Source organism: Semicossyphus pulcher, unplaced genomic scaffold (assembly GCF_022749685.1).
Source record: "Semicossyphus pulcher isolate SPU_LCO1_2020_fin unplaced genomic scaffold, fSemPul1.0.p SCAF_2, whole genome shotgun sequence".
Lineage (NCBI taxonomy): Eukaryota > Metazoa > Chordata > Actinopteri > Labriformes > Labridae > Semicossyphus > Semicossyphus pulcher.
The window spans coordinates 20,032,271-20,042,972 of record NW_027211693.1 but is presented as its reverse complement, the minus strand read 5'-3'; the positions used below and the strand labels follow the sequence as shown (position 1 = coordinate 20,042,972).

The following is a 10,702-nucleotide window of genomic DNA, read 5'->3' as shown; positions in this document are numbered from 1 at the left end:
AATTGTCACGTGCTTTCAGAGTTACTTTGACTACCATTAGTTGATGTGGGGTTTTATGTGGCCGTCTGTTTAGAGACTAGATTATTTTCTGATTCAAACAGCTCTGAGAAATAAGCAAAACAATATACTGTGATGACATGCCAGTCATTCACTCTACTGCAACTTACTTAACTCAAATTCAGCATTTACTAAAAGTCGAATGTTCCATTTGGTATTTCTTTTTATTTAAGTGTGTTTTATTATAAGAAACCCTGCAAACATAAGGTGACTGTAATGGCAGAAAAAGATTATAAAATAGTTTGCAGTTATTGATAAAATAAGTTCTCCTTTTTCTAATAAACGCCTCCAATTTATTGTAATTGTTAATTGAAATGAGCGCCCTATTGTGCCATTTCATTCCCTTTTGCATTACTGTGCTGGGTCTGCAGCACATTTCTTTTTGCAAGCTTATTGGATGTAGGGTAGATGCTGTGCACCAATAGCATTAGGAGTTGTACAAAGAGATCTACTCCCTCCCCCATCCGTCCTCAACACTGTAGCCAGTACATTGCTTCGAGCTCGAGACGAGAGGAGGATGCGTTTAAACACTAGATTAAATAACGTACATTTAACTTGGATCACATGATATACAAAGATGGGATTTTTTGGAGTACAACCATTTCCTCGTCCGTGGATTTTCACATTGACTTCGGTATTGTGAACAGTATTTCTATGGGAAATAAGGTCGTATTTTAACGGACGGGGGATGACAAAGAGAATGGGATACCGAGACTGGAGATGGCAGGCGCTTTGGTGGCATCATTTCTTTCTCTTGTGGAGTACAATAGACGGACAGACTCGTTACAGCATCCCGGAGGAGCTGGAACGGGGCTCTATGGTTGGAAATCTAGCCAAAGATCTCGGTTTGGGACTATCAGACATTTTTGACCGTAAACTGCGTGTCGCCTCTGAGGCTGGTAAGCAGTATTTCAGTGTGGATGCGGGGAAGGGCGAGCTGGTGGTGAATGACAGAATAGACAGAGAGGCTCTATGTGGACAAAGCGCCAGTTGTGTTCTACCTCTGCAGGTTGTAATAGAGAACCCGCTGCAGTTACATCGGATAGAAGTGGAAATAAGAGACGTTAATGACAATGCTCCTAGTTTCCTAAAAAGCGAACACATAATAGAAATAGCTGAATCCACCGTTGTAGGTGTGCGTTTCCTTTTAGAGAGTGCAGAGGATCCCGATGTTGGCAGTAACGGGTTAAAGACCTACACGCTAAGCAAAGATGAATGCTTCACTTTAAAAGTTAAAGAAATTGAAAATGGACGAAAAATACCAGAATTGGTATTAAATAAGTCGTTAGATCGAGAGAAAAAAGCAACTCACAATCTGTTTCTTACTGCTTTGGACGGAGGCAATCCGGTCAGGTCTGGTACTTCAAAAATAACCATAAATGTTCTTGATAATAATGACAATGTGCCCTTATTCGAAAACTCTCTTTACAAAGTTGCTATTCAAGAAAACAGTACAAATGGCTCCTTCGTAATTTCAACAAAAGCCACGGACATAGATGAGGGTCCAAATGGAGAAATTGAGTACTCTCTTGGCATACACACACCACCATCAGTGCTGTCATTATTTCACATAGATCCTGTAACGGGAGAAATATTTTTGAAAAACCAGCTCGACCACGAAACTCAAACCTCATATCGAATAGACATTAGTGCCAAAGACAAAGGTATCCCCAAAATGGAGGGTCACTGCAGTGTGCAGGTGGATGTTTTAGACGTAAATGATAACGCTCCAGAAATTGTGCTGACTTCTAAACCCACCTCTGTCCCCGAAGACTCTCGCAGTGGCACAGTAGTAGCTTTGCTCAGCGTCCGAGACCTTGACTCCGGTGATAACGGGAAAGTCACGTTAGAACTTCCTAAACGTTCTCCTTTCACTCTTAAACCCTCATTTTCTAACAATTACGCACTGGTTACCAGTGGTCCTTTAGACAGAGAGACTTTCTCACAATATAATATTGAGATAACAGCCACTGACTCAGGCTCTCCTCCTCTGTCCAGTAAGAAAACGATACCTGTCAGCATCACTGATGTGAATGACAACCCTCCTGTATTCACTCAGCCCTCCTATAATGTGTATTTAAAAGAGAATGGGGTAGCAGGCTCTATACTGTACTCAGTATCAGCGTCTGACCTGGATTTTGGTGAAAACGCCAAAGTGTCTTACTCTATACTGGACTCTAAAGTGCAGGACGTGTCTGTCTCCTCTTATGTTTACATTAACTCAGATAACGGCAGCATCTACAGCATGCACTCGTTTGACTATGAGAAACTGAAGGTGTTTCAGATTCAGGTTCAGGCAAAGGACCAGGGCTCTCCGTCTCTCAGCAGCAACGCCACTGTCCATGTTTTTATCCTGGACCAGAACGACAATGCCCCCGCTGTTATTTACCCCTCCTCCGCTGCCCTGGGCTCCCTCTCTCATCAGAGGATGCCCCGCTCCGCTAAAGCGGGCCACCTGGTTACCAAGGTGACGGCCGTGGACGCAGACTCGGGCCATAATGCGTGGATCTCCTACAAAGTGTCGGAGGCCACAGACGCCTCTCTGTTCACTGTCAATCTGTACACAGGGGAGGTGAGGACTAAACGCGCTGTGTACGAGCAGGACGACTCATCTCAGAGGCTGCTTATAGAGATCAAGGACGACGGGGACCCGGTCCAGTCCGCCACCGTCACGGTGTCCATCCTGCTGGAGGACGGCCTCCATGAGCCCATCTTAGACCTGCGACAGAAAGCGGCCGAGCCCAGCAGGAAAACCGGCAGAATCACCCTTTATTTGATCCTCTCTCTGGCCTCGGTGTCCGTGCTGTCTCTGGTGACTTTTCTCATCTTAGCGGTTAAATGCATGAGGAACAGCAGAAGCAGCGCGAGTTGCTGCACGAGACGCAGCGACTGTGACGATTACAAGAACCCCAACAGAAACCTGCAGATTCAGCTCAACACTGATGGACCCATAAAGTACGTGGAGGTCCTGGGAGGAGACATGTTGTCTCAGAGTCAGTCCTTCAGGTCCTGTATGTCTCCCATGTCAGAGTACAGTGATTTCACTTTGATCAAACCCAGCAGCACCACTGACTTTAAGGAGGTCATCAGTGTTCTGGATGCGTCTTTACCCGACAGCACCTGGACCTTTGAGAGCCAGCAGGTGAGCAGAAAACAATACTAGATATTCTGTTTTTTTTCACTGGACATGCATTTTGCAAAATGGAAATATTAACCTAACATGCCGTATTAATCGTGCTTCAAACGTAATCAGTCTTAATTATTTGTTGTTTTTTAGGCTATGTCGCTAAACATAGTGTCTGCTGTTGCTGGAATTTTACTTATGCAGAGTCCACTTATAAAGTACATAGTATCATTCTGTAATATCGCTTGGTTTAATTTCTATTGTTAGTTTAATAACGGAATCAAAACACTGTGATGTCCGTCATTGCTTCCTCACTTCAACCAAGTCATCTAGGTCAACACAGCACCACTTGTACGCTGGACCACTATTGCTCACATACTCTCTGTTTGCGAAGAGTGATATACTGTACATTTGTACCTTGTCTTATATTAGTTTCTGCTCCACGGACATGCTTTGTGTAAAGAATACATTTTTGAAGTTTGCAATGATGGAACTGTATTTTAGGATCTTTAAATGCTCCCTTTGTTTATATTAGAGATACGTTGTTTCAGCACCACACGGATGGACAGCGAAACCGTGAATGGGCTCTATTATAACAGGGAAACTGCAAAATACTGTCATTTTTTTCTTATTCAATCACAAATAGTTTGTTTATTCCAAAGTAACCAGAACACAGACGGTGTTTGTCTTTTTCCAGTCAGATGTTTCGACATCTAAATGCTGACTTTATTTATTTTTACACACTCTTAATGTATGGAGGCAGATTCTTTCAGGGCGGCTGTGTCTTTAAAGCACTGCTCACCCCCCTTCCTATTGGATGGTAGAGATGGATTTTGTGCACCAATGAAACGTAGAACTGTACAAAGAGATCTACTCCCTCCCCCATGCAGCCTCAGCACCATAAACACTTGCACTGCAACGAGCTGGGTGAGAGGGAGTCATGCTCTTTTCGGAATTAAAGACGAAAAATCTTTGTTTTCTTTTTGCTTTGCACCAATTTTGGATTTTTATTTCGGATTGATGCTTCGTGGCAATGGATGATAAATGTGGGCCTTTAAATTACCTCTGTCGGAAATAATTGTAGCGGACCGGGGATGACAAAGACAATGGGATACCGAGACTGGAGATGGCAGGCGCTTTGGTGGCATCATTTCTTTCTCTTGTGGAGTACAATAGACGGACAGACTCGTTACAGCATCCCAGAGGAGCTGAAACAGGGCTCTGTGGTAGGAAATCTCGCCAAAGATCTGGGGTTGGGACTATCAGACATTTTTGACCGTAAGCTGCGTGTCGCCTCTGAGGCTGGTAAGCAGTATTTCAGTGTTGATGCGGGGAAGGGCGAGCTGGTGGTGAATGACAGAATAGACAGAGAGGCTTTATGTGGACAAAGCGCCAGCTGTGTTCTACCTCTGCAAGTTGTAATAGAGAACCCCTTGAATTTGCATCGGATTGAGGTAGAAATAAAAGATATTAACGACAATTCGCCCAGTTTTCATACAAAAGAGCTTTCCTTAAAAATATCTGAAACAGTAGCAGTTGGAACTCGTTTTCCCCTTGAGAGTGCTGAAGATGCGGACGTTGGCAGTAATTCAGTTAAATCTTACATGTTGGTTAAAAATGACTGTTTTACGTTGAAAATGAAGGAAGTTGAGGACGGCAAAACAATCCCAGAGTTAGTGTTAGAGAAGCCCCTCGACCGAGAGAAGAAAGCAGTTCATCAGCTTCTATTGACTGCATTAGACGGGGGGAGCCCAGCCATGTCTGGTACCTCACAGATCACTGTCACGGTGCTTGACGTTAATGACAATTTTCCAGTTTTCGAAAAAAATATGTATAAAGTTTCGCTCGGGGAAAATACTCCAAAAGATACGTTTGTTATCAGAATTACAGCAACTGATGCTGACGAGGGCCAAAACGCAGAAGTTGAATTCTCTTTTGGTTCAAGGACACCGGATTCTGTCTTATCAGTTTTTGAAATAAATCCATTAACCGGTGAAATCCATTTGAAAGGAGACTTAGATTATGAAAGAGCCACGTCTTATAAAATTGAAATAACTGCAAAAGATAAAGGAGTTCCTGTAATGGAGGGTCACTGTCGTCTCCAGATAGATGTAATAGATGTTAATGATAACACTCCAGAGATTGTGCTCACTTCTGAACCGCAGGCGGTGCGCGAAGACGCACCAAGTGGCACAGTCGTTGCTTTGCTCAATGCACGCGACGCTGACTCCAGTAATAATAGCAAAGTCACGCTGAAACTACCAAAAGGTTCTCCATTTACTCTGAAACCCTCATTCTCTAATAATTACGCATTAGTTACCAGTGGTCCTTTAGACAGAGAGACTTTCTCACAATATAATATTGAGATAACAGCCACTGACTCAGGCTCTCCTCCTCTGTCCAGTAAGAAAATGATACCTGTCAGCATCACTGACGTGAATGACAACCCTCCTGTATTCACTCAGCCCTCCTATAATGTGTATTTAAAAGAGAATGGGGTAGCAGGCTCTATACTGTACTCAGTTTCAGCGTCTGACCTGGATTTTGGTGAAAACGCCAAAGTGTCTTACTCTATACTGGACTCTAAAGTGCAGGACGTGTCTGTCTCCTCTTATGTTTACATTAACTCAGATAACGGCAGCATCTACAGCATGCACTCGTTTGACTATGAGAAACTGAAGGTGTTTCAGATTCAGGTTCAGGCAAAGGACCAGGGCTCTCCATCTCTCAGCAGCAACGCCACTGTCCATGTTTTTATCCTGGACCAGAACGACAATGCCCCCGCTGTTATTTACCCCTCCTCCGCTGCCCTGGGCTCCCTCTCTCACCAGAGGATGCCCCGCTCCGCTAAAGCGGGCCACCTGGTTACCAAGGTGACGGCCGTGGACGCAGACTCGGGCCATAACGCGTGGATCTCCTACAAAGTGTCGGAGGCCACAGACGCCTCTCTGTTCACTGTCAATCCGTACACAGGGGAGGTGAGGACTAAACGCGCTGTGTACGAGCAGGACGACTCATCTCAGAGGCTGCTTATAGAGATCAAGGACGACGGGGACCCGGTCCAGTCCGTCACCGTCACGGTGTCCATCCTACTGGAGGACGGCCTCCATGAGCCCATCTTAGACCTGCGACAGAAAGCGGCCGAGCCCAGCAGGAAAACCGGCAGAATCACCCTTTATTTGATCCTCTCTCTGGCCTCGGTGTCCGTGCTGTCTCTGGTGACTTTTCTCATCTTGGCGGTTAAATGCATGAGGAACAGCAGAAGCAGCGCGAGTTGCTGCACGAGACGAAGCGACTTTGACGATTACAAGAACCCCAACAGAAACCTGCAGATTCAGCTCAACACTGATGGACCCATAAAGTACGTGGAGGTTCTGGGAGGAGACATGTTGTCTCAGAGTCAGTCCTTCAGGTCCTGTATGTCTCCCATGTCAGAGTACAGTGATTTCACTTTGATCAAACCCAGCAGCACCACTGACTTTAAGGAGGTCATCAGTGTACTGGATGCGTCTTTACCCGACAGCACCTGGACCTTTGAGAGCCAGCAGGTGAGCACAAAACAATAGACCCGCCATATACTTTTTCAGTGATTTGTGATTTCTGTCAACCACAAATAGTTTTAAATCACTTTAATAACATTAATCAATATTTTTGGCAGCACAAGGATTTATAATTATTGTGTTTTGATTCTACTAAAGCCCATGACACAAATGTTTGATTTGCTTTTCTTTCTCATATAAAACAGACGGACTGTCTTGAACATGACATCACGATGTGTGTCACTAGACGTGATTTGGGCGTTTTAAGAGCAAGTTTCATTAAGTCGATTTTTTTTTCTACCTTTCCCTTAAAAGTGAAGTAATGAACCTCTTAGAAGACAAGTCTTTGTCGAAAACGCATTAAACTGTGGGAACTCTAAGTGACCTTTTTCTGATGATCACAATGTATTCATTTTAGTAAGCCTGCACTGCGCATCTTCCCATCATCACAATGTGCCTCCAGATCATTCAGTGTCTGTCAGACTTGTGAATTAATTTTCAAAGTATATTTTCAAAATAAAAGGTATTTATTTTATACATGTATGATTATAGCCATGATTAGTTGACAGCAATCCTTTCAGAATAAAGTGTCACGTGGATTTGTAGTTGTGTTAAAGTCCTTATATTTTTCAGCAGCTGAGTGTAATGCCCATTTCGACGTTCCCTGATAATGCTTGGGGTCTGTGAGACAGTGCAGCAGCCTTATGAGCAGAGTTTGGCCTTTGTGATTGGTTAGCAGAGATGGATGCTGTGAGCCAATAGCGTGCAAGACTGTACAAAGAGATCTACCCCATCCCCCCATTCAGTCTCACCACGGTAACCCTCACAGTGCTCAGAGCTGGAGAGGAGATGCGCTTATTACAACGTGTCCGGAATACATATTCTACTACGGCTCGTATAAGGATCTATTTATTTTGGAGTATGTTTTTCTGGCGATGGCTTTAAATGGAGGATTGTGTTGACGAATATTTCGATGGGAAATAACCTATTGTAACGGACCGGGGATGACAAAGACAATGGGATACCGAGACTGGAGATGGCAGGCGCTTTGGTGGCATCATTTCTTTCTCTTGTGGAGTACAATAGACGGACAGACTCGGTACAGCATCCCGGAGGAGCTGAAACAGAGCTCTGTGGTAGGAAATCTAGCCAAAGATCTGGGGTTGGGACTATCAGACATTTATGACCGTAAGCTGCGCGTTGACTCTGAGGCTGGTAAGCAGTATTTCAGTGTGGATGCGGGGAAGGGCGAGCTGGTGGTGAATGACAGAATAGACAGAGAGGCTCTGTGTGGACAAAGCGACAGCTGTGTTCTGCCTTTACAGGTTGTAACGGAGAATCCGTTACAGCTGCACCGAATAGAAGTCGAAATAAGGGACATCAACGACAATTCTCCAATATTTATAACAGATGAGCGATCATTAAAGATTGCAGAATCTACAGCCACAGGCGTACGCTTTCCATTAGACACTGCACAGGATCAGGACGTTGGTGTTAATTCAGTTAAGTCTTATACACTAAGTAAAAACGAGTGTTTCAGTTTAAAAATGAAAGATCTATCTGGTGACCGACAAGTTCCAGAACTTGTTCTCGAGAAATCACTTGATAGAGAGAAACAAAGTGTCCATCATTTATTACTGACAGCATTAGACGGAGGAAATCCTGTTAAAACTGGAACCACGAAAATCATAATAACTGTACTCGACATTAACGACAATGTCCCTGTTTTCAAAAGGCCGTTGTATAATGTTACTGCACCTGAAAACAGCATCGCAGGTTCTGTTCTTGTTAAGGTTGAAGCAACAGACGCAGATGAGGGTGTAAATGGAGAGATTGAATATGCATTTGCTGATCACACACCCCAATCCCTATTATCTCTTTTTAAGCTGGATTCAGGTACAGGTGAAATTATTTTAGTTGGGCAGCTGGATTATGAAAGCAGTGCAATGCATGAAATACGTATTTCTGCAAAAGATAAAGGAGTTCCACCGATGGAGGGACACTGTCGAGTGCAAATAGTTGTAATAGACATCAATGATAATGCTCCAGAGATAGTTCTTACTTCAAACCCAAACCCAGTGCGAGAGGATGCACCAAGAGGAACAGTAGTAGCTTTAATCAGAGCACGAGACCTAGACTCCGGTAATAACGGTAAAGTCACGTTAAAACTTGCAAAAGGTTCTCCCTTCAGTTTAAAACCATCATTCTCTAACAATTACGCACTGGTTACCAGTGGTCCTTTAGACAGAGAGAGTTTCTCACAATATAATATTGAGATAACAGCCACTGACGCAGGCTCTCCTCCTCTGTCCAGTAAGAAAACGATACCTGTCAGCATCACTGACGTGAATGACAACCCTCCTGTATTCACTCAGCCCTCCTATAATGTGTATTTAAAAGAGAATGGGGTAGCAGGCTCTATACTGTACTCAGTATCAGCGTCTGACCTGGATTTTGGTGAAAACGCCAAAGTGTCTTACTCTATACTGGACTCTAAAGTGCAGGACGTGTCTGTCTCCTCTTATGTTTACATTAACTCAGATAACGGCAGCATCTACAGCATGCACTCGTTTGACTATGAGAAACTGAAGGTGTTTCAGATTCAGGTTCAGGCAAAGGACCAGGGCTCTCCGTCTCTCAGCAGCAACGCCACTGTCCATGTTTTTATCCTGGACCAGAACGACAATGCCCCCGCTGTTATTTACCCCTCCTCCGCTGCCCTGGGCTCCCTCTCTCACCAGAGGATGCCCCGCTCCGCTAAAGCGGGCCACCTGGTTACCAAGGTGACGGCCGTGGACGCAGACTCGGGCCATAACGCGTGGATCTCCTACAAAGTGTCGGAGGCCACAGACGCCTCTCTGTTCACTGTCAATCCGTACACAGGGGAGGTGAGGACTAAACGCGCTGTGTCCGAGCAGGACGACTCCTCTCAGAGGCTGCTTATAGAGATCAAGGACGACGGGGACCCGGTCCAGTCCGCCACCGTCACGGTGTCCATCCTGCTGGAGGACGGCCTCCATGAGCCCATCTTAGACCTGCGACAGAAAGCGGCCGAGCCCAGCAGGAAAACCGGCAGAATCACCCTTTATTTGATCCTCTCTCTGGCCTCGGTGTCCGTGTTGTCTCTGGTGACTTTTCTCATCTTGGCGGTTAAATGCATGAGGAACAGCAGAAGCAGCGCGAGTTGTTGCACGAGACGCAGCGACTTTGACGATTACAAGAACCCCAACAGAAACCTGCAGATTCAGCTCAACACTGATGGACCCATAAAGTACGTGGAGGTCCTGGGAGGAGACATGTTGTCTCAGAGTCAGTCCTTCAGGTCCTGTATGTCTCCCATGTCAGAGTACAGTGATTTCACTTTGATCAAACCCAGCAGCACCACTGACTTTAAGGAGGTCATCAGTGTTCTGGATGCGTCTTTACCCGATAGCACCTGGACCTTTGAGAGCCAGCAGGTGAGCAGAAAACAATAGACCCGCCATATACTTTTTCAGTGATTATTTGTGATTTCTGCCAACCACAAATAGTTTTAAATCACTTGTATAAAATTAATCAATATTTTTGGCAGCACAAAGATTCATAATTATTGTGTTTTGATTCTACTAAAGTCCATGACACAAATGTTTGACTTGATTTTCTTTCTCATATAAAACAGACGGACTGTCTTGAACATGACATCACGATGTATGTCACTAGACGTGATTTGGGCGTTTTAAGATAAAGTTTCATTATGCTGATTTTTTTTTAGTTGAGTTTTGTTTTTTTCTACCTTTCCCTTACAAGTGAATCAATTAACATCTTAGATGACAAGTCTTTGTCGAAAACGCATTAAACTGTGGGAACTTTAAGTGACCTTTTTCTGATGATCACAGTGTATTCATTTTAGTAAGCCTGCACTGCGCATCTTCCCATCATCACAATGTGCCTCCAGATCATTCAGTTTCTGTCAGAATTGTGAATTAATTTTTAAAGTATATTT

The 10,702-nt window shown here is 44.4% G+C and overlaps 3 protein-coding genes across 18 annotated transcripts in view; all 3 read left to right on the top strand.

Moving 5' to 3' along the window:
- The window catches only part of LOC138597933 (protocadherin gamma-C5-like), a 456,071-nt gene that overhangs the window by 420,121 nt on the left and 25,248 nt on the right, over nt 1–10,702 (top strand). The window lies entirely within an intron of this gene.
- Nucleotides 727–6,747, top strand: LOC138598376 (uncharacterized). Its single transcript, XM_069670161.1, has 3 exons — nt 727–3,199; nt 3,335–3,399; nt 4,266–6,747. The coding sequence occupies exons 1-3, from the start codon at nt 746–748 to the stop codon at nt 6,745–6,747; spliced, it is 5,001 nt and encodes a 1,666-aa protein (XP_069526262.1). The 5' UTR covers nt 727–745.
- On the top strand, nt 7,625–10,196 carry LOC138598375 (protocadherin gamma-C5-like). The gene has a single exon (XM_069670160.1). It carries the CDS (start codon nt 7,725–7,727, stop codon nt 10,194–10,196), a length of 2,472 nt encoding a protein of 823 aa, XP_069526261.1. The 5' UTR covers nt 7,625–7,724.

What these genes read in the sequence shown, in the direction of transcription:
- LOC138598376 (XM_069670161.1), top strand. Translation starts at nt 746, where the DNA reads ATGACAAAGAGAATGGGATACCGAGACTGGAGATGGCAGGCGCTTTGG. An exon ending in GGACCTTTGAGAGCCAGCAG is followed by an intron (nt 3,200 to 3,334) that starts GTGAGCAGAAAA and finishes GTTGTTTTTTAG; the next exon opens with GCTATGTCGCTAAACATAGT. An exon ending in ATGCAGAGTCCACTTATAAA is followed by an intron (nt 3,400 to 4,265) that starts GTACATAGTATC and finishes AAATAATTGTAG; the next exon opens with CGGACCGGGGATGACAAAGA.
- LOC138598375 (XM_069670160.1), top strand. Translation starts at nt 7,725, where the DNA reads ATGACAAAGACAATGGGATACCGAGACTGGAGATGGCAGGCGCTTTGG.